At 34.7% G+C, this 25,433-nt stretch overlaps 1 protein-coding gene across 1 annotated transcript in view; it reads right to left on the minus strand.

Moving 5' to 3' along the window:
- DCC (DCC netrin 1 receptor) overlaps nt 1-25,433 on the minus strand; it is a 1,166,696-nt gene that overhangs the window by 319,202 nt on the left and 822,061 nt on the right. Inside the window, exons 10-12 of the mRNA XM_082353405.1 lie at nt 12,675-12,823; nt 10,867-11,005; nt 4,228-4,277 (exon numbers count right to left, since the gene is read on the minus strand). Of these exons, the coding sequence (XP_082209531.1) occupies nt 4,228-4,277; nt 10,867-11,005; nt 12,675-12,823 (338 nt within the window). The remainder of the gene's footprint in view (nt 1-4,227; nt 4,278-10,866; nt 11,006-12,674; nt 12,824-25,433) is intronic.

Consider the following 25,433-nt stretch of genomic DNA (forward strand, 5'->3'; position numbering starts at 1 on the left):
TAGTTTCTGGGTAAAGGGAATTTGCATGATTGCTAAACTAATTTTCGAGTTATTTAAGCATGCCAAATTATGTTGAAACATGGGGAAATGAACACTTTAAGATTCAGGAAGATAACCAGTCATATCTTCTACTATTGCAGTAATGGATCACACACTATTGAACTGTGAGTGACTAACTGGGTATCCCCTTCCAGGAGTGAACAAAATGACATCCACATAGATTAAGGATAAGAATTTCAACAATAGAGAGGTGTATGGTGATATAATAAGAGGAATCCAATATTCTGTGTTTAAAGATTCTAAACTTACATAATGATCCATGCCCAGTGATATACTGGATTTTGTTTTTTCTTATTTGGATTTAATATTTCATTCCTTGCAATCACCCTATAGTGCTTAGTTGATAAATACCTGGCCTCGTGAGTGAAAGTCTATTATACATTAATCAGTATACCTGTGCCATCTTCCCTAATTTTGTAAAGATAAAATGATTGAGAAAAGGTATAACAAGTAAAAATACAGTCAAAGATGTTTGGAGCCATAAGAGATTTTAGAGCTCTCCAGCTCTCTCATTTTATCAAGGAGGAGAAAATGTCAACTTTGAAGAGTTATAACTGATTAAATGTGGTTAGATGAAAGCTGAATTGTCTCTCGCATGTTTTCTTAATAAACTGTAAGTTCCATGAAGGTAAAGACTGGGTCATGTCCCTGGCATTATATTTGCGCGCGCACACACACACACACACACGCACACACACACACACACAGTAGATATATAGTAAGTACACAGTAAAGGTTGAAAGAATAAATGAAACTGAGGCACAGTGACTTTTCAAGATCTCAAAGAGCTGCTAAAAGAGCCCAAACACCTTGAATCTCAGTATACTCTAAATGGTCTTATTCTGAGAACTTCTCTATTGGAACATAGGAAAACAGTCAAGTGACAACTTAAAAAGCCCGTTGCATTCTACAAGCTTGTGCTTATATAACAGCCGACTAATTAAGTTGTAATATTTATTTATTTAAATAATAATTAAATTTCGAAGTAAAATCTTAAGAAAATTATCCTTATAAAAGGTTTTCCTAATAAAAAGTCCCATTTTAAAGTACATACTGTAAATCACTATTTTCTCTTTTCTTGTGAAGATTTTATTTCTTGTAAAAAAAATGTTTAGTAGGAGAAATAACCACCTCATCATAACCATTACCTAAAAATAATATCTATAGGTCAAGCCATTACTTCAAAACAAAATTTGTGTTCACAGGCAGTCTGCAGAAAGGGTATCTAGTCTGTTTTGTGATTACAGCTTTATAAAGGTAATCCAGTATAATGGGTTTTCAAGAACAATAGAGTACCAAAAACTCCTTTGGTTCTTTTATCTGAATGTATAAGGACCCCTCTGTTTTCATATCCTGTAACATGATTTCTTGGTCCAATTGGCTAATAGGTGGCCATAACCATAACAAATATCTATAAATGATAATTTTATACCTTGTATTCACTTCTCAGTTCTATGTACAGAAATCCTAGCCATCTGTGTGCAAACACCAAGAAATTTTCTCATTGACTGTCAATAAAATGGTCAATTATGTTCCATAATTACAGATATGATATAGAATAAGAACTTAAACTATGACTGTTCCTTCTATATTAAATAAAAATTCCAAGTAAAATGAATAACATTAAAGTCATAATTCTATTAGTCTAAAAGAATACAACACTTATTCAACTACAATGTTTCTTTTTTTACAAATTTTTTCCTTAAAATGGTAATCATCTGGGGCAAATATTAGTATATTTGAGAGCTTTTCTTTTGTTGCAAACAAGAGACAAATATCAAAATAGCATATTGTTATTGTTTTTCTCTGCATCAACATATTGGGAATGATAAAACAGTGCTTTGATCATCCAGTTCCTTTCCTCTTGGTAACAATCCAAGAAAAATAATTTATAATGCCTTAAAAGCTAGGAAAGAAGATAACAGAGGGAGGGAGAGGAGAGCAAGAAGCTTTCTAGTGCCTTCTAGTGCCTGGGCCTGCTGTATTCATTCTGAAAAGCTAATGAACAAGTTAAATTTTCTGGTAGTGCAATGTTACAGAGATAACTTCAGGAAGATAGAAGCAGGGGTGTTAATATTTGGTTGCTTCAAACACTGCAGATTTTAGAAGAGCATGGCCTGTGATATTTGATTATGTGTGTGTGTGTGTGTGTGTGTGTATATATATATCAGTTGAAAAAGTCAATTTTGCAATCCAGGAATTCCCTCCTACAGGAGGGTAATAAATTCATATTCAAAGACAGTCAGCAACCAGGGTCATTCAATAATGCCTTATTCACATTCCAGAAGAAAACATTCATCTTTTGCTAAAGTAGACATTTTATGGGATACGAGCATACACACACAAAATAGCTTATATCAATTTCTGTGTTCTGTCCTGAAGGAAAGATGTAAATCTGGTGAAACTCTAATAAAAATGAGTCATTAAAACAAGAGAAACTACAATATGGTCTCCCAGTTTCATTCATTAGCAACCTACAATAATTATAAAAATCTACTTGACTTTGATTTGGCAATCTGTTAATTAGAATAGCATATCTATAAAATATTTAATGTTGTAAATAATAATGTCATTTTTAGGGTGATGTCTATTTCTCGTTATTTTCCTTTAGCTCATTTTTCTTCCCTTAGTTCATTTATTTTTCTCCCTTCTAAGTTTAAATTTGTTTCATTCATTCTTATCCAATTAGTGCCTAAAATTATAAGAGGATAACCATTTTAGAGACATTTCACTAGCTCCAAAAGGTAAACTCATTTGACAGAGGTAAATCTGATCAAAATCACAAAATATGGCTTCATCAGAGACTTTTGCAAAATATGGCAAGAAATTTTACATTGAGTGAAGTAATAGCTACTGATGTTAAGCTAGATCCATTGCATATGCTATATTACTACTTCCTCATGACAAATAAATAAGGGACGGATTAACATGCACACTGTATGAATATATAGAAACTGAAGTTTACTGAGGTTCGAAACTTTTCTGACATCGTATACAGTTACTAAAAGAGGAAGTTAGGATTAAAAATCAGAGTATGACTTTCTCGAAGACACATATGATTTTCCTGTTGTCTTCTAGAGCTTGGAGACCGGTTAGGCCAATCTCCTCACTGAGACCCAGGGAGAGCGAAATTATTTCTCTGAGCGCAGACAACCAGATGATGACAGAGGCAAGCCAGGCCAATCTTACTTTTGCTTTCCTCTACCGTGTGGTTTTTGCTTCTTTCCAATGCTGAGTGAGACACACTTGAAAAAGGAGATATTTCTAGAAAACTGATTCTGGCATTAACTCCTTATCTTCAGCTACTCCCAGCCGAATTTAAACCCTTTTGAAAGTTGTATCAACTTTTCAGGCCAGGAAAACATTAATCACTGATTAATACTGCTTCATACAGATAACTGTATCAGACCTCAAGAAGAGCCTTCCATGTCTATATTTGTAAGAGAAGAAGAGGAATGAGGATGAAATATTCAATTCAAATTAAATCTACCAGGAAACAAAGTCTCTCTTTATCCTACCTCTTGCAATTACTTTTTTCATTCCTACATTCAATTGTTCCATCTAGCACATTATGTCCTATACAGTAAGTCCCCTACATACAAACGAGTTCCATTCTGAGAGGGCGTTCAAAAGTCCAATTTGTTCATAAGTCCAACAAAGTTAGCCTAGGTACCCAACGAACACAATCGGCTATATAGTACTATACTGTAATAGGTTTATAATACTTTTCACACAAATAATACATTAAAAAAACAAATGAACACATAAAATAAAGAACACATTTTTAATCTTACAGTACAGTACCCTGAAAAGTACAGTAGTACAGTACAACAGCTGGCACACAGAGGCACGTTCACATCTTTGAAAGTTCGCAACTTGAAGGTTCGTTATGTGGGAGACTTACTGTATAGGTAAATAGACAACTTTGTTACCTGATGGAATAGCCTTTAATCATGATAACATTTATAAAATCAAGTGTCCTAGGAGCAAACAACTCCTTCATTTAATTCATTCAAGTGTGGTGGAAGATGTGGGATTAATGCCACTCACTGTGTTGTTCTGGAACATTTCCTCACATGGAAGCCACCATCCACCCCAAGCAGTGGATGGGTGATTGAAAGTTACACATGTATTGGTAATGAAGTAGTAAACATTTCCACAACTCACCCTCGAATTAACTACTTCCAGGGAGACATTCTGAGGCGGAGCACTTGGCACTAGAAGAAATAAAACAAGGTGAGATCGTTATTGCCAAAGTCACGAAAGAGAAACTCCAACCCTCTTTGAAAAGAGAAAGCATGTCTTTTTCACTGTTCATAAGGATAATTAGGTAGGTAATTCCAGGTGGCACTTCAAAATTTTCCTGGAGAGATGAAAAATGACTGCATTTGTTTTTCTCACTTAGTGGCCCAGTTATCCATCGAGGGAGCCCCCAAAACTCTTAGGCAAAAAAGCACCTGCCGTGATACTAAATACTGCCATTTAATTACAGTTTTCTGGTGATAACCTTCCCAGAGGAACCAATAAAAACACACAGGAGATTTCCTAGAGTGGTTTTAAGGGCTTAAGATATTGTGCATTTCAGGACCTCCACGGTTTTATGATGAAATATGTCATTCTAACGGTCACTCTTGTTGCTTAATCCCTTTAAATACAACCTTTATTACCCCTTAAAAAGTGAAAAGAAGAAATACATCCCTTTTTTTCTCACACTTTGTAATTAAATCTCTGTGTCATAGATGCAAGCAGGTTACCAGAGAGCATTTGGTGAGCCATTTCTACTAACAAAGGTGCAATTTATTTTTCTTCGTGGGTTTTCTAGGTATTTTGCTTCTCTTACTTGCATTTTGATTGTTCCACTCCTTCATGGAAGGAGGAAGAACATATACAGCTTTCTTTATAATACTTCTAATGGATATTTACTATATCAAAAAGTGAATATTCTATCAAGTTAGTAATTCAACGATAGCCATTCACTGAATGACTCTAATATCTCAAGTACTATTCTAGATGTCTTGGATGAATCGTATAAATAAACAAACAAACAAATAAATAAATAATTCTGTCCCACAACAGTAATATAAGTAGCATTCAGTAAATGTTTAACATATATAAATCAGAGTATTCCTTATTTTTTTCATGACAAATTGATAAATTTAATAGAGAAGAAAGGCTTTCAGCATCTTCAAAAATTTAAGGGCCATTTTTGTTATGTTCCTCTTCTTTAATTTGAACTTGGACAATATCTATGTTTTCCTGGGGTGCTTATATTTACCCTGAATTTATTTATGTCCTACTCTGATTTTGCCTTCTCAAAAGTAATCACTATGAGGGCATGATATATGTCTGATTAATCTTTAAATCCTCCAAACTGACATTCAATTAATATTTACTGACTCAACAATTAAATGAACAAATGGATATTTACTTAAATATTAGCTCCTGGACCTTTCTGGACATGATAGGAATTATAATCACTTATTTTGTTTGACTTTGATAAATAAGTGATAAACATGATAGGAATTATAGTCACTTATTTTGTTAGTACTTGATAAAGGTTATTACCAATGTAACTTGTGAAAAATGTTTATCAGAGCTTGTTTTTCATGAATTAGGTCAACAAGCATTCTTTCAAAAAAATATTTCATTATTTAGGAGATAGACTTTATTTTTTAATTTCATTTAATTCTGCTATGGTTTTCATATCAAATACAGACTATAACCTTCACAGGAACCAGGATTTTTGTCTTTTTGATGCTGTATCCCCAATATTGATGTGTGTTAAGCACATAGAGCACACTCAGCAAATATTTATAGAATGAATCAATTAATAGAAAGATTATAAGATTATAATAACATATTTTTCATATTTAGAGTTTTGGTCAACAAATTTGGTTACAATAAAAAAAGGTTTATAATTTTGCAATTTTATTTATTTATTTATTTATTTTTTTTTTTAAGATTTATTGATTGATTGATTGATTGATTGCTATGTTGGGTCTTCGTTTCTGTGCTAGGGCTTTCTCTAGTTGCGGCAAGTGGGGGCCACTCTTCATCGTGGTGCGCGGGCCTCTCACTATCGCGGCCTCTCCTGCTGCGGAGCACAGGCTCCAGACGCGCAGGCTCAGTAGTTGTGGCTCACGGGCCCAGCCGCTCCGTGGCATGTGGGATCTTCCCAGACCAGGGCTCGAACACGTGTCCCCTGCATTAGCAGGCAGATTCTCAACCGCTGCGCCACCAGGGAAGCCCGCAATTTTATTTTTTAAATTAAGGTATAACACATAGGAAAGTGCACAAACCTTGAATGTATAACTGAATAAAGTGGTGTGTGTGTGTGTACATCCCCATTTAAACACCACCTAGATCAAGATATAGAACATTTTCAGTAACCTGGAAAGCTCACTATGTCCCTTCTTAGTCAATATCTTTCTGATAGTAACCACTACTTATTATGACCTCTAACTCCACAGATTAGTTTATTTTGAGCTTACTAAAAACAAAACCATAGTTGTGTGTTTTCTTTCCCAGAGGCTGGCTTCTTTTGCTTACTTCTTGAGATCCATTCATATTGTTGCATGTAGCAATAGTTTTTTGTTTTGTTTTGTTGCTCCATAGTATTACAATATACAATTATTCTAATTTATATTTATCTGTTCTACTGATGAATGGCACTTGGATCAATTTCTAGTTTGGAGTTATGAGAGTAAAGCTGCTATAAAAATTCTAGTTTGTGTCTTCTGCTGGACAACTGCACTCATTTCCTTCATTCATTTATACCTAGGAGTGGAAATACTGGTGGGGGGGACCCCCTATGAGGGTTAAACATATGTTAAATTTTAATAGATACAAAGTTTTCTAAAGTGACTGTACCAAGAAAAGATTAAAGATAGGCTGGAAATAAAAATAATTTGCGTGATCAAAAGAACTAAAAAAAAACTGATGTTCTCACAATGAGGAAGAATTTATTATGACCCACATTCAAATCACTCTGTAAAGCAGTAAAAATTAAAACAGGTACAAACTGAAAAAAAAATGCTATGTTCTAAATCATATAATTGTACAGCTTCTGAAAAATATATTCTTTAAAAGCTAAGATTGGAAATAATGTCTTAATATTAGGTGATAATAAATCACTTCTTACTCATGAAAAATATTTCTAGTTTAGGTTTCATATGATATTCTAATATTTATATCATATTATACTTTACTAATCATATTACACACACTTTTGACCAATTAAATAATATGAAAACATAGAATATTGGAGGAAAGAAAAGGTATTTAAATTGATCATACATTTTGTTCTAGGTACTGTGCTAGTTGATATGTAACCCTTAATTGTCACTTTAATGAAAGTTTATAAATGGCATTTAACTCCTCATTTCAGAAAGCCAAGAATATATAAGAACAATAATAAACTACCACAATTTGATAATTTTCTGAATTAGGAATTTAAAGCCATCAAGTCCCAAAGGTGGACTTGTAACAATGGTGTTAATGAATTTTGCCTATTTTTTTACAATATAAATTTCTCTTACTTTTCACTGATGGCACACTGGCTATTCTTGCCTTACACAGTCAGGAAAAAAAGTGGACAATTTTTTTCTACAGTATTTTTAGTTATTATTCTCTTCTTCTTACTATCAATTTCCGTACTATTTACAAATAAATAGATACAACAGAGAGGATTAGATGCTTGGTGGAAGTGAGTGGAATCCACATTTATCTATTAGGACTTTTCTTTATTTGTCTTATTTGACAACGCTTCATTGTTTCATGAGGCAGAGGGGAAGGACATAGTTCATTGCTTTTCTCTTCGAAATGTCAAGTAATTTATCAATTACAATAGGTTCATTAAAGCCAATCAGAGGCATTTGGTCTGGAAACTCCTCTCAATGTGGTGGAGCATGCTGGTTTAAGCACATGGTGATGAAGCATTCTGTAGAGTAGATTAAGTTCTCAAATTTGTAAATAAATTGTACATATAGTCACTTGAATTCCTCCCCTTAGCAAGTGTGTGCTGTCCTGTACACATAATTTGTGGATTGAAAGAATTTATATGTAGCTCTGAGCTTTTTTCTCGAAGGACCTAATATGAGACATTTATTATAGAATAAGAGAAACAATATATGTCCACACTGAATCCCCCCCTTCTTTACTTACTCGCTTATGTGACCTGGCTCTGCTGCTTACTAGCTTTTGTGACCTCTATCTTAGTGTTGACATCTGTAAAGTAGGGAAAAATACAGTGTTGTGAAGTGTGTGGAGCAGGGCCTTGCACTAATAAGTATTCAATAAATATTAGTGCTAACAGTAAGAAGCACATTCCTATAGCTAAGCTTGCCTGTGAAATTTGGTCCCTCTGCTTTTGAACACAGGGCAAGTTGGCATGGACACCAATAAATGTTAATTAATTCATAAAATCTGTTGGTAACCTATTCATGTCAACTAGTTCCAGAGACAGTGCTTAAGAACAAACTGGCAAAACTACTTACAGTCTACACTAAATATTAGGCTGTCTAGCTTGATGCTCTACAATCCCAACGGTTTGAAGAAGTGGAACACTGTAAACCAATGATACACTAGGTGGAGAAATCTGAACAAAAAACAGTGTTTCTTCCCAGAAAAACAATTAAAACAGAGCTAAATTAGAGATGACAGCTCCTCAGAATAAAATCTTTATAAGCATCTTAGCATAACATGGATACTTTGGGGATAATTAATTCAGAAAAAAGTTATTTGCATTTTATTTTTGCTTTTATTCAATTTTTCTATTGTCCCAATATAAATTTTTTATGGTAAGAATTTCTCTGGCCTTATAGGAAATCTGATGCTCTCTATAACACATATATATTTACACATAATCATATGTTAAGTTAGTCACACAAAGAGGAAGTCCTAAAGATGAGTCTATACTTACAAACATTTGTACAGGTTTGGCTGAACTGTCTGATTAATTCAATAAATATTTACTGAGTTAGGAGGGATACAGAGATGAATATAACATCATCCCTCATATTAAGGAACATTTAGAATAATGAGAAAAAGAGACATTGGCATAGATAACATTTCTTAAACATTTAAATACATGCCATGCCCATGTTTTAAGTGCTTATATGGATTAAACATTTAATTTTCACAACATCTCCCTTTTATAACATCCAGAAAGTCAAGGAGAGCAGGGCTTTGTGACTTACAACTGGGAAGCAGGTGACTATTAATTGTAATTAAATTCATCTGTTTGTGACCTCAGCATGCATAGCTTCAGTAGACAGAAGAGGACATCAGATTGAAGTACAAGAGATGAGTTTATTGTAAAGATGAAAGCAGACGAGGTTGAAGTATCCACTCCTAGGGGCCCCTGAAGTTCATGTGTTCTCTATCAAATGCATCTGATAGAGGGAAGCTGGGGTCCCTTGCAGAGTGATGTTTGTTGGATTAGAGTCATGAAATCCTTTCATTTAAGGACAGGCATTTTCTAAATCCTAAATGTTGCAATACTTCTAGATAATAATTCTTGGATTAATGAGTAATAATCTATCTTTCTCACTTATGACATTTAAAACCAAAGTAGAGAATAAGGCCACAGCATTACAGTTCAGTGTGTGAATGAAATCTACATAAATTATGTAAAATATTCATTTTCATTTGTTTTCCTTTTATTTTTATAATTATAAGTTGTGAAGTAATTTATTCTGCCAATAAATATTCTGTTCTGTCTTCAATAACAGAATCAGATGGATGGGCTTAAGAATTACATTAAAAATGATACCAAAGCGGTGTCAGATATAAAGTATTATTTTACATTGAAATTGCAAATGAACATTACTCCTGTGTCTTCTTTGCACTATCCTTAATAACATGCATGCCCTTCCTCATTTCACTGATACTGTAGGAAATATCCACCCAGATATTTTCCTAGATTGAAGCAAGGTTGGATCAGTCAAGGAATCACAAACTAAAGTCATTTTTTTGAAATTCAAAAGATCAATAATTTATAGAATTACACATACCAACATGGAAACAGTTGCTGAAAAGAAATAGCTTGATGCCTTTTTAGTATTCATGGAGGTCACATCTCTGCATTTCTGCACCTGCCTGAATTGTCACTGGCCCCATATCATATACTCTGCTGTGCTTTATTTGCACTTTTCATTAAACTTCCAACCTTTCATTATCATCCATTTTTAGATCTCTAGTTTCCTCTGCTACTGCTTTGTCAAATTCATCTACTTCATTAGGATTTCTTTCTCTTTTTTATGGCATTAAAAAATATGTCTAATCTTTCATTTGTTAGGCAAGGTAAAACTAAAATATAAATTTTCATATTCAGTTTTAATACTTTCAATACTGGATTATTTGGCCTAAAACTTCATGATTTTTTTCAAATTAAGAGGTATATGTAGGAGGACTGTCCATCATTTACACTTTTAATCATCTACCACTGTTCAGGAGAAACAAAAGAAAGATGCTGATGTAAATTAGCCCACACACATGTACAAATGTGTCTGTATTTATAGGAATAAAGGAAAACACACACAAAGAAATGATTCTGAGCTCTTAGGCAGCAGTCACACTTTGAAGATGACTAATTAGGACATCCTGATTCAGAGTGTATACCTTTTCAAAGTTTAAATTTGACTGTAATAGATAGTTTGAGTGAATTAGCCAAATTTCTAATGTATGCTAGTATACTCCATGAAGTTTTAGTTAGGAAACCTTGAACATGGAATCTATGACATATATCCAATATTATTTCATTATTATAACAACTATGTGAGTCAAATTTCACTGTCTATAACTTACCATCAGAAAGCGTAACCACAGTTATATCATCAGTAGATACTCCTGGCCCGTAGCGATTGTAAGCTAGGAATCGAAGAGTATATTCCGTGAATTTTTTCAGGCCTTCCAGTTTATAAGATAGTCCATCAACCTCTATATTCTGGAGACACAAAACACCAAAACCGTCATTCAGGAGACACGTTAAAGCTGAAATGGCAGCCATTCTGTGCAGTCAGTGAATTGGATGTTAGACTCTTACTCACAAAACTACACTTTAGCCTTATTATGAGTTGTTATAAAACCTAAATTGTGACACACACTCCCCCACTGAAGACCAAACCACTCTGTAGACACCTAGTTAAAACAGCACCATGCTATCTTTACAGTCATTAAATTCCAATTTGTTTAACACCACCCAGTACTTTGAATGGTGTGCACTATTAACGCCCACACCAAAACCCTGACAGGCAGAAGGCAGCTTGTAAATCCACGGGAAGGAGAGTTGCTCCTGTACCCAAAATGGAATAATTTACCAAGAAACAATAGAATTCTTCCTTCTTGTGCTGAAATATACCTGAGATTCTCGAAACTGATGGATACTTTGCTACAATTGTTATGGATACTTTGCTACAATTGTTTTCTCTCAAAATGCTGTGAGGTTAAGTTGGAATTGTTTTCAGCAGTTCACAGATGTAGAAATGAGGTAATGGAGGTGAAGGTCACTGAGAAAATCAGAGCCAGTTCACTCCAGAAGATCCATTATACAGCTCTTCCCAATGATCCTCACACTCTATCTTGGGTGACACTATTTTTTAATTTATTTAAATGAATTGGTAAAATGCATTATTGAAGAACTAAAATGTGTAGGAAAAGGGTAGAATAGAAAGGTGAAAATAAGAGCTAAATAGCATGGGAGCAGTAAACAAAAAAAAAAAATGGAATGAATGATTACTTAGGAGGATCTCAGTAATTCTTATGCTATAACTTGGAACTTGGAACTGTTCTGAATAGAACTAATGCAAACATTTTATTTTAATGAAAAATATCTATCATGCAGTGTATGTGGAAGCATGAAGGCCACACTATAATGGGCAAATTTCACAACACATCATAAGAACTTCAATATCCCAAGGTCATTTCTGGTCTTTCCTATTTAACTACCCACTTGTCTATGTATCTTTTTCCACATGAAGTTGAGAATCTGGAAGTAAACATCTCAGTAGTCATATATATGTCACAAAATAGAATAGCTGAGTTTCATGTGTCTCCCTTAAGACTCGTTTACTCTTACTTTACATGAAAATCTAATTTGTCTATTTCCAATGTCTGTGCTAACCACAGATTAGAAGAGAAATGGAAGGTAGTGTTCAGGAGTAAAGTAATTCTGAAAACAACGAGAAGTGATAGGTGATGGTCCCATGGTGGGGAGAAGACAGAAGTAACATCAAACATATGAATGAAAAAAGAATGAAAAAAGCAATTTGACGGAAGTTGCTGAATATAAGATTGATCATCCCTTAGGATAAGGACTGAAAATGCAAATACTTTTCTGGAACCAGATGGGCTCGTTCAAGTGTGGTTACACTGGCCCAGACCACAATATACTCAAACAAAAAATCTGCATCCTTTGTATTAACTTCATCTCATTGCCCATTTGCTTCTCTTACCACCTGAATTCAGTTAAATTGCTTAACATTTTCAATAAGAGTTAATTTAAAACTGATCAGCTATCCAATTAATGTGCTGGATACTGGTTTATATCAAGAGCCTGCAGATCTCCTGCAATTTCTCCGATAGGCGGCAGGAGTGGGGCCCATTCTTTTGCCTACCTGTTCCTTCCCCGTGGACACTTCAGTGCAGAACAATCTGTAACCTTGTACTGGACCATTTGCATAGGCGGGGGGTTCCCAGGTAATAAGAACTGAGGTAGGTGAGGTAGATACAGCTTGCAGATTTTCTACTGGCCCTGGAACTTGCACTGTTTACAAGAGAAATTGATTAGTACAAGAAGGTCCTCTTTCTCAAAACAAACAGAATTTCATCATTTACAGTTCAAGGAAATTATAGCATCATGTACTACTTTTAGAACCATATGGAATAAGAATATAAAAATATAGGATATAAATAGAAAGTTATGAAATTTTAGAATCATTTCATTTTAAAATTCAGAAGGGGACTTATATTAATCTAAATTACTTATTTCATTTTACGGTTGAGGAAACTGGTCAAGGAGTATAAGTGACTAGGGTAATGGCTGAATAAGAGTGGGATTCTTAATCTAAATTCTTAGTATGGAGAATTTTCCACTTTGCAAGTAGGCCTTTGCCTGTGTATTTCTAACTGCAGAAGGAAAAGAGAAAATGCAATTAGAATACTTGTACATGATGATCCTACTTATAATTCAAATAGGCAGCACAGTTATGGATAATTTACCACGTTGTCCTTATTTAAGTCATCATTTTAAAATCTTGCCCAAATCTGGGTCCTTTAAATTAATTTCAGGATTTAATCTTCAATTTTACTTTCTAGTATTCTATCTTCTCTCATAACTATTACTTCACTTAATCAAGGATAAGAAGCTTGTTCATTAAAGAAATTAGATAAACACAGGTCTGCAATCACTTAACCAAAACACTTACGTCCAGATGTGTTTCTATATCCAAAAATTTTCAGGTTTTAGAAATGTAACATGGTGTATAGACAGTGTTTTATGTAACACCCCGAGTGGGGTCTGTGGTAGCACCCTGTTATTAAACCATATATTTGCAGCAAATATATGACATTCACACCAAACAGGATTATTAAAGACTATATATAGCCTAACATAAGGTCAGGTCAGGTTAGGATGTGAAACGAGTTAAGAAAATCCTTCTGATTTTAGATTTGCAAATTCTGAACATGTGCAGAATTTTTTATTTGTGCCTATGGACCTGAAATTAAATATATGATTTGTAAATGGTAAATGTAAGAATCACATTAGTTACTATAATCTGAAATAAATAAATAGTCTCATCATTGCAAGCATAACAACAACTTTAACTTAAACATGCTGTGTACTTCCCCCAGTCTTAGATACCACCTAGCTTTGGACAGACAGATATACATTTTTGGCCTCTAATTCAACACTTGTGAGTTTGAACTTCCATAGCGAAATAGCATATGAAAACCCAGCTGACATGACATCTGATAATATACTTCTTAGATCGGAATGGAACCTGTGTCTCTGGATCATTTTCAGAATTTGTTCCATGGAACCCAGCTCCTTAAGGCATTACCGCTCACACATTTTTGGGGAAAAATAATACTCACGTCAGAAACACATATTTTATGTTGAGACAGGCTGGGCCCTGGGCCCTGGGCCCCTTTGCTGCAGTGCTTACACCTGGACAAACCTCTCCTCGAGCAACAGAATACAAAGAAACTATAAGGGAGTAAAAATAACTGTGCATGTGCAGTTGGGGCAAATTATGGACAAGGAGGTACAAAAAGACCAAAAAAAATCCCAACTGCCACTTCTGAAGAGCCTGGAGCAAAGACAGGGTGTTGGGAGCAAAAGGAGGGTACTGCACATGCCCCCTACACTCAACACCACCAAATGGGTGGGTAGACCACCTAAGACACCCCTCTGGCTGAATCCCTGGACACACTCCTTCCCTCACCCTATATAAGGAACCAGATTACCCTTCCTCAGGGAGCGAGCAAGGGAACCTGTTACTTGTTTTCGTTCTTCCCTGCTGCAGCAGGGGCCCCAATAAAGCCTTGCTTGATTGGGGAAGGTCAAGAACCCTGGTCGGTATCAATGTCACCCTCACATATGTTCCCACCAGTCCCCAAATCTGGAGAATCATCATTATTGACGATTGCATTCTTTTCACCTTAACAACTGATTATTAATAATTTCTTAAAAACTTATTTGGAAGACATTTTATACCTATAGAAAACGTTAAGAATGAGAATAGTACATAGAACACCCTAGTTCCCTTTATCCAGATTTACCCATTATTAACACTTTGTTCTATAAACTTTATCATTCTCTCTCTCAATTATCTATCTATCTATCTATCGAGATTTAGTTGCACCAATTGGGCTCTTTACCCCTAAATTCTTTAATGCATATTTCCTAAGAATTAATGTGTGCATGAATAATATAGTTGTCAACTTCAGTGCATTTCATAGTAATACAATATTACTAATCGTCATCTGTGTCAACTGACTCAATAGTGTCATTTATGTAGCATTTTTATCTCTAATTGAGGATCCAGTTTATTGTTAAGTTTGAATTTCTTTACCATATCTCTTTAGTCTGCTTTATACTGAAACAGTTCAAAAGCCTTTCTTTATTTTTTAGGACATTTATATATATATATTTAAATTTGTATTGGAGTATAGTTGATTTACAATGTTATGTTAGTTTCAGGTGTACAGCAAAGTGAATCAGTTATACATATACATATATCCACTCCTTTATTTTTTAAGATTCTTTTCCCATATAGGCCATTACAGAGTACTGAGTAAAGTTCCCTGTGCTATACAGTGGGTTCTTATTAGTTAACTATTTTATATATAGTAGTGTGTATATGTCAGTCCCAATTTCCCAATTTATCCCTCCTTCTCCCCAATACCCTGGTAACTATAAGTTTGTTTTCTACATCCATGACTCTACTTCTGTTTTGTAAATAAGTTCACTTGTACCTTTTATTTTTAGATTCCACATATAAGTGATATCATGTGATATTCGTCTTTCTGTGTCTGACTTACTTCACTCAGTATGACAATCTCTAGGTCCATCCATGTAGCCGCAAATGGCATTATTTTGTTCTTTTTTATTGCTGAGTAATATTCCATTGTATATATGTACCACATCTTCTCTATCCATTCCTCTGTTTGTGGACATTTAGGTTGCTTCCATGTCCTGGCTATTGTAAATAGTGCTGCAATGAACATTGGGGTGCATGTCTCTTTTTGAATTATGGTTTTCTCTGGGTATATGCCCAGTAGTGGGATCGCTGGGTCATATGGTAATTCTATTTTTAGTTTTTTAAGGACCCTCCATACTGTTCTCCATAGTGGCTGTATCAATTTACATTCCCACCAACAGTACAAGAGGGTTCCCTTTTCTCCACACCCTCTCCAGCATTTATTATTTGTAGATTTTTTGATGATGGCCATTCTGACCGATGTGAGGTGATTCCTCATTGCAGTTTTGATTTGCATTTCTCTAATGATTAGTGATGTTGAGCACCCTTTCATGTATTTGTTGGCAATCTGTATATTTTCTTTGGAGAAATGTCTATTTAGGTCTTCTGCCCGTTTTTGGATTGGGTTATCTGTTTTTTTGATATTGAGCTGCATGAGCTGCTTGTATATTTTTGAGATTAATCCTTTGTCAGTTGCTTCATTTGCAAATATTTTCTCCCATTCTGAGGGTTGTCTTTTCATCTTGTTTATGGTTTCCTTTGCTGTGCAAAAGCTTTTAAGTTTCATTAGGTCCCATTTGTTTATTTTTATTTTTATTTCCATTTCATATATACATATATATTTATATACATAAATACAGATATAGATATACAGTCATATATATATATATATATATATATATATATATACACACACACACACACACAGATATATACATAGAGAGAGAGATAGATATAGGTATATACAGTATATGTATAGATATACATACCTGCAGGTTCTGCATGTCTGGATTAAACCAACCTCAGTTCAGTTCAAAAATACAAAAAAAAAAAAAAATTCCAGAATGTTCCAAAAACCAAAACTTGAATTTGCTGTACTGTGGCAACTATTTACATAGCATTTACATTTTACTTACAACTATTCACATAGCATTTAGATTGTATTAGGTATTATAAGTAATCTAGAGATATTAATAATTAATCAAGATTAAATATACTGGAGGATATGTGTAGGTTATATGCAAATACAAATACTACCTCATTTTATGTAGGGTACTTAAGCATCTGCAGATTTTGGTATCAGTGGGGGAGCCCTGAAATCAATGCCAATGAAGATACTGAGGGACAACTGTACAGACATATGGGCATACCTTGGAGATATTGTATGTTAGGTTCCAGACCACCCCAATAAAGCAATTATCACAATAAAGGAAACCAAAATTTTTGATTTCCCAGTGCCTATAAAAAGTCATGCTTACACTGTTCTGTATTCTGTTAAGTGTGCCTTATGTCTAAAAGAAATGTACATAATTTAAAAATACTTCATTGATAAAAAATGTTAACTATCATCTGAAACCTCAGTGAGTCATAATCTTTTTGTAGGGGGAGGGTCTTGCCTTGATGTTGGTGGTGGCTGACTGATCAGGGTGGTGGTGCTGAAGGCTGGGGCAGCTGTGGCATTTTCTTAAAATAAGACAACAATGCAGTTTGCCACATTGATTGACTCTTCCTTTCACATGAACACTCAGAGGTCATTCTAAGGTTATTAATTGACCTAATTTCAATAGTGTTGTGCCTGAAGGAATAAGGAGGCCTGAGGAGAGGGGAAGAGGGAGTGGCCTGTCAGTGGAACAGTCAGAACACACCCAACATTTATCAGTTAAGTTCACCTTCTTTATATGGATGCAGTTTGTGGAACCCCAAAAGAGTTACAAGAGCAACATCAAAGATTATTGATCACGGATCACCATGACAAATAGAATAATCATGAAAAATTCTGAAATATTGCAAGAATTACCAAAATGTGACATAGAGACAGGGAAGTGAGCAAATGCCATTGGAAAACTGGTGCCAAGAGACTTGTTCAAGACAGGGTTGCCACAGATCTTCGATTTGTAAAAAATGTAGTATCTGCAAAGTGCAATAAAGCAAAGCACAATAAAATGAGGTCTGCCTGTATATAGATAGAGAGATAGAGAGATAGAGAGAAAGAGTTAATCATCCAGACCAAAATACTGCCTGCACATGGGACATTCTTTTTCACAGCATTCCTGGATAGTGTCAAGACTCTGTGTTTCACTTTGAAACTGAGTCCCCCTAAAACTGAGTTCCTCTGCCAAGTTTATGATTAACTCCTCTATCCAAAACTTTACTCCCTTTCTTTTCCTAAACCTGTTCCCCTCAAGACTGAGCACTATCAAAGAAAAGGGGCATTGAAACCGTATACAAGCCCCTGTGTCCTTGTCCTTTGAAGTAAAAGGCTTCTGCTTTAGTCTCCCAAGCCTCCCTTGAGTCTCAAAAGGCTGGCTCAAGAGTTAATGATTAGCAGCCAAAAATAAATAAAACAAAATAAATTAATTAATTAATAATAAAAAAAGAGTTAATGATTAGGAAATGTGAAGACGTAGAAACAAAGAATAGCTGTTGGGCCAGGAAACTGGTAACAATTTAGACTATAAATCTGCCACAGAGCAGAATCACCCAACTCCCAGTTCCCTGAAAGATACAGATGAAGGCCTGACACACAATCCTAAGTTGTTTTTACAGGAAGCACACCCCCACCACATGAAAACTGCTGACCACAAGCACGCAGACCCTGGACCGGTTGAAAAGCAGAAGGTTGATGATGCAAAACTTCACCTTGAAGCCAACCAATTCGAGAATTCTGAATGAGCTGATCAGACACCCTGTGGCCCCCTCCCTCACTTTGCCTTTAAAACATCTTCCCTGAAAGCCACTGAGGAGTTTGGGACTTTTGAACATGAGCTGCCCATTCTCCTTGCTTGGTGCCCTGCAGTAAATGCTGTACTTTCCTTCACTATAACCCAGTGTCAACAGATTGGCTTTACCGTGCAGGTGAGAACAGAGGCAAGTTTGGTTAGGTAACAACATAAGCTATTACATGTTTACTCTTCTGCACAACAGTACTATAAATTCAAATTCCTGAATTCCATAATATTTTCCTTTTGAATTATAGCTCTAACATAGGCCTGTGGATAATATATTGTGTTTTATGTTGATTGTGGAAATAGGCATGTGTGCTTATGTGTGTGTATATCTGTATACACACACACAAGTACACATACATATATTGATATATATATGTACTTGTGTATTTGTTCAGACCTATGTCTATAAACTATATTTATACATAACTTACACACTTTTACATAAGTGATTCATTATATGCATATTAGAGAGAAAGAAAGAGAAAGAGAAAAAGGAAGACTCAAAGATGTTCAACAATAGGAATGAGATGTGAAATCAATACAGTTAACAGCTTCAGCCTTCCACTTCATTACATTTTAGTATGTCAGTCAAGAGCCTTAATGGGTTTAACCACTCATCATTTCCAAGATGTCTTTAATAATCCCCACTGATCCCCACAGTTGGACAATAATTTTGTGGCAAACTGCATCTAATTTCTCTCCATCTCTATTCCAGTTACCTCTTTCTTCAAAGAATGGAAAGATTCCAGAATAGATGCATAATCTATGCAAGTAACTCATCAATCAATGTCAACCTAACCAACTACCTTTTTAAATTTCAATATTGCATTACAGTAGAAATTCATTATAACACCTGTACCTAAGAACAAATTAAATACCTATGCTAGAGTAAATGAGCTGTATTACATGTCACTATTTGTACTGGGAACAGGAATTTCTGACTATATATAAGTTCATAGTGTAACAGGGTACTTTATAATGAGTTCTTATTGCATATTAACCCAAAGATGGCATATAAAAGTTGGCTGAATCTTTAATAAGGCATGATTTATCACATATAATCATACTGATGACAGGATGTATGTCTGTGTTCTATATATGTATGAGTAGGTAAGTGGGGTGGGGGGGAGAATATTACAGTTTAATGAGCTAGTTGATTAATTAAGATAAGAGTCAGAAGGTATGATTTCTTGTCCCTATACATGATAGAGACCAGTCATTGGCATCAAAGACCAAGGTGTCCATGGACTCCCTGAAATTGTTTGCATATTTTCAAAAATGTAATATGTACATTTTTTGAGTTGTAGGGTACAAAGTTTCCATCATTAAGGTCTACAGTTTCCTAAGTGGTAGCTCCCAGTGGATTAGATAATATCTCTGATTTCTTTTGGTTCTGAAAATCAGTGACTTTATCATCAAATCATTTGTAGTGCTTATTAATTACTTTATAATGGGAAATATGGCAATAATTTCACTTTAAATAGACATCTTCAACTTTTAATAAAATGCTATACTGTTTCATAAGCTGAAACATTTGTGAAATAGATGTTTCTATTTCATTTTGCAAATCATGGGTAAATCAAATGCATTTGAATTCATCTGGTTTAATTCATCAAATATTTTAGATTTTCCAAATGTTAGGGCTTCTGATGATCAAGAAATCGAACAGCATATACAAATTAATACCCTATTTTATTTTCCTTTCCTTTCTCTTGCTCTGTGTCTATTCTAATATCTGTCTACCTTCCTGACTTCTCTGTACTGTAATTTGATATTTGTATTAAGCACGCTAAATTCCAAATTATGATTTATCAAATATATGCTTCTAAAAATGGGAGTTTAAATAACCTCTTCCAAATAAGAATGTGAATATAAGGTTTTCATAGAAAAAACTTTAGAAGGATCAAGACATGTCTCTGTCATCACAATACTGAATGAGGCTGATATCTTTTCACCATTATACTGATGTTTCCCAGCTGGTAGTCCGAAATGAAGACAAATGTTAGTGTCAGAGAATACCTAGTTGAACGTTTGAATATTTAAAGTCTTTTCAAAATGATTGCATAGTACAGTGTTCCTAAATCATTAATTTAACAGCCACCAAATCCTTTTTTTTTTTTTAAGAACTAAAGTAACTGTGCATTAAGAAAAAAAAAAAAATCACATGTGTTGTTATTCAAATAATGACCTATAATTCACATGTCTTCAATTCAGGCCAGAATTCTGAGGGTGAGTCTACCTTCTTATTCATGTGCTAATACAAAAATGATTCTTGAGTCTATTTTAAAAAATGGATAGCAAGGGATCTAAATAATTATCTGTGGTGATCCAAATGGATTTAGGCCACAAAGCTCTCTTATTTAAGCAGCAGCTTCCATTTCCAATGATATCCTCACTGAATGTGTTTCAAATGCAAACCATTTCTGAAACTATTTGCATTTATTGATAATAAAGTGCATGCTTTGATTGCCTCTTTGATTTTTTTTATCCTGTATTTAACAGCTTTAATGATATTTCTATGAAATCTGTTTCTATTCTGCAGGGGGAATGCAACATCAAAAAGCCTGCAGGCAATGTAATTATTAACATAATAAAACCCTTCTTGACTGAACTATGCACAGTTAGGAGATATGACAGTAGTTTGGCAAGGAAGAAGCACAAACTGTGGGGTAGGTTTCTATTACAAAACCACAGGAGTCTGACAAGATTTGGTTGGAGGAAGCAGTTATTACCTGATCATTTTATTGAATATTTTTGGTTTGAATAGGTGCTATCTGCTAACTCACAATATACTCAACTGTGTCATTATGTGTGCGTATATGTGTCTGCATCTGTGTGTCTGTAGACATATACTGATGTATCTATATATATATACACACATATATGATTTATGACTTACATATTACTTATATATATAACATGTATAAATGTTGATATATTAAATAATGGATATTTTTTGACAGCATAGTAGGAAAAACTTTAATGGTTCTCTCTGAAGGAAAAAAATCTTAAAAGTAGTCTTCTTGTGATTCATCCTAGCACCGGAAGTAGTTTTATAATAAAAGTGATTACAGGGATAGACCTCAATGTAAGGTCTTTTCAGTGGAGTAACAGATTTTTCACTAACACCAGCAAGCAGTAATAACCTTGGTGAAGTACATAGCTTATACTGAATTTCACTTTAGAACACAAACAATGCCTAGAAAAGTAAAATGTAGTGGGTAATGTAGATTCCTGACCGAATGAGATTTCAAACCATTTAAACTGGAGATTTTTAAGTAATGTCAAAGGCAACTGTTTATATGATACAGCAAAATTGCCAAAAAGATAATACTGAATTTAAAAAACTTAAAGTTTCAGCCAAATGTGCTTAAATTTCCATATTACTGAAGGCTTATTGTCATGTAAACCTAATCATAATGACTTAAAAAAAATTTTTCCCAGAATAGCTTGGGTCTGGTTACTTTCCATTGTGATTGAAATTTCTAGATAAAAGTAACAGCTCATTTTAAAGTCTAATCACACTCTTTATGTGTTTATAATACAATGTTTTCTCTAGTACTGTGAAATATTTTATCATGTAGAAACTTTTAAGGAACTTATTAGGACAAAGAAAACACACACAAAAACAAACAAACAAACAAAACACCTCTCTGGACTGGACGGATGATGAAGTATATAAGAACATTAGAAATAGACCTATTGATGAAGTATATAGTAATTGAGGACAGTTATGGGAAGTCTGGTAAAGAGTATTTCCTGAACAACAGTTGAAAACTGCACTGATGGAAAAAGGAAGGACAGGAAATTCAGATGTGAAGGAGGAATCTAGTGAGTCAGGGTAAATGGGTGTGAATGAGTTTAATGAGTAATGGGCTTGATAATTGCCTTTCTGGAATAGAATTTACAAGTTGGTCAATGGAGAGAAAAACACTAGAGAATAGTTTGGGGAAGGCTTTAGATGAGGAAGTCTTTAAGTAAAAATAATGAGAATAATTCCAAAGTGAACTAATTAATGATGGCACAGTTAATCAGGAAACAACCCACCAACATGAAATTATCAATGATTAAATTGCTTATCTCTTTTATTGGCATTATCAACAAATCAAATAGTGTTCTACTGATTTCTAAGAAAATGTGGTGTGTCTCAAGATGCTTGAAGAAAGTTAAAAAAAAACTCATCCAGTTTTTGCAAGATGTTTGCCTCTAGAACTTCAGTTTGGGAACAAATGTTCAGAAAAGAAAAAAAAAATTCAAATGAGTTTTCTAAGAAATTGTCAAGAACTTCTGAGAAATTCCAAACAGAGATAGTGGAAAGGTGAAAACTATCACTGTGATACATGGTAAAAAAAAGAAAATACCCCAAATGGGAATGAAACACCTTAATTTTGAATCCTGTATCAAAAACCCCTGTTCACTATTTAATAATACTTTATCTTTAGACCAGCTTACCTCAACACTCTGCATATTATTTTCTTATGGGTTCATAATTTCTATATAACAGGGCTATTGTAGAAACTGTACTGTAAATGATGCTATTATAGAAAAGCAAGTCTTCAAAATAATACAGTAGTTAATATTATTGTTACCTGAAATCAAGTCCCTTAAACATTTCCAAATTTTGGTTCCCTCATCAGACAATTGGAGGAAGAAGTATTTGCTCCTCTTAATTCTCAAGATTGTAAGAAGAAACAAGGAGAAGCTGTATGTGAAAAGGAAACAGTAAGCATAGCAGTCCATATCTGCATAGGGTGTAGCATGAGTCCTGGCCAGGATTATGTCTGTAAACATAAGTTAAACCTTTCAACCTTCTCATAAATACTCCACACAGTTATTTTGTTGTTATTATACAGACCATACATTTATGTTTAATTCTTATAGAAGAGTCCCAAGCAGAAATCCCTAGGAAGGGCACAGGTGTAGGCCTCTTGCTTGTTTCACACTTATTTGAGACTCGTATATACTTCAGGATCGTACTTCTGCACACAAAAAAAGTCAGTTCTCTATAAATATTATAGATACGCATCAGAGAATCAGGTGTCTTCAGCTTAAGTGCAACCCAGAGTGTTCCCCATGGTGATAATGTAACTAAATCTCAGCAACCTTTCTCAAATTTGGCTTGTATTTATGGTCAGTATGGGAAGAATCAATATTTGATGTCTGTAGTTTTAATAGACTCAATAAATGACATGTATGGATTGCTTTTATAAAAGAGCCCTGCTGCTGTGTATTAGAGGAGAAGGAAGCAGAAATCTTTTCTCCAGCAGTCAAGTGAGTAGGTTTTTCTACATAACGGCAAAAAGATCCTACTTTAAAAGATACCATCTCTTTGGGGAAGTAATGTATTGTTTATCTATCTCTAGGCTTTAAAAGATAAGTAACTGCCTTGGGTAAACTGACTCTTTGTGGAGGGACCATAAGTTAAAGAAGAAATTTAGAACTCTATTCTCCTAACACATAAGTTTCACAGAAGTTACCGATCTGGGCTACATCCCATCTAATAAAACTTTGGTGAGAGAGACTAACAGTAAAGAGTATGGCCTCCAGAATAGGAGACGCTGGGTTCAAATCCAGTACCCTTGCTCAGGCTATATGGCCAGGGTCAATCTACTTAATGTTCTTGAGCTTAAATTTTCTTACCTTAAAAATGGAGTTAATACCAACACCCACCTCATGGCTTTGTTGTGGAGATTAATAATAAATCATTTATGAATGGCATCTAGTACCAAGGAAATGCTCAATAAATATTACCAATTTTCACAGTGTGCCAGACATCATGAGAATCAGCAGCGGAAACAATGAAACCTTCCTTAAAATTTAGTCCAAGGTGATGGGACCACAAGGAGCCAGGAGAGGTCCAGATGAGGTGGGAGAGATCATCAGGGGTGAGACCACACTGGGCCTTAAAGGCGTTAGAAGGATTTTGATTTTTAAGACTCATCAAGGTACTGATAGACTTAATCATTTTGTACTCTGTCCACTATACAAATTGTGAATTGAAGGGGGCAAATGTAGGTGTTGGGAGACCAGTTGGGAGAGTATTCTATAGCACAGAAGAGAGAGGTTAACAGCTTGATTTAGAATGATGGTGATGGACATGAAGAGAAAAAGAGGGATTCAAGAGCTACAGGGAAGGTAAAAACAATAGCATTTGATGGATTGGAGGTTGGGCAGTGAGAGAAGAGAAGCATCAAGAATGACTCCTATATTTCTGACTTGCATAGCTGGTTGTTTCTCATGTTGTTCACTAAGACAGCAAACACTGGGTTAAAGCAAGACTGGGCAGGTGTGTGGGTGTGGTGTGTGGGCAGGTGAATATCACAGTGTTGGTACCCACACTGGGGTTGAGGTTCTTCACTACATACAGAGATATGCGGCTGGGTATTTATCCCCAGATGGAGAGTCATAACCTATTATTTTTCTTCATCTTTACTTCTCTCTTAATTCTGTGGGCTCTGGGCTAGACAATTTCACACCCTAGTTCTATGAATGGCCTCATCACAGACTTTTTTTCTTCTTTATTTATCTCTCCTGCAATTTTTTTCTTTCTTTTCCGTATATAGTCAGCTGCTTTTTAGGAACATTAGCTAGTCTCCAGATTTTGTGATCATCTGTTTTTTCTATTCCCACCTAACTGAGCTCCTCTAAACCCACACTTTGCTCTTTTTTAAGGCACTCAAAATAATGACCCCAATTAACAGATCAGACTCTGCTAAGGCACTTTTTCCTGAGCAACGTATATACATGTTGAGGAATTTTGCTCCATTCCGCTCCCGATAATTGAAAAAAAGAGCTCAAGAAAAAATATCTTTCCTTACAGTGGCAACAATAAAAATCCCAATAACAATGAACCTGGGTACACATGTGACCTTGACAATACTGAAATTAATATTCACTTTGCGATTCCACTGACATTTATCACTGAGAAGCACCTTTAATGCCC

The sequence above is a fragment of the Balaenoptera borealis genome (genome assembly GCF_965194805.1).
Source record: "Balaenoptera borealis genome assembly, chromosome: 14".
Lineage (NCBI taxonomy): Eukaryota > Metazoa > Chordata > Mammalia > Artiodactyla > Balaenopteridae > Balaenoptera > Balaenoptera borealis.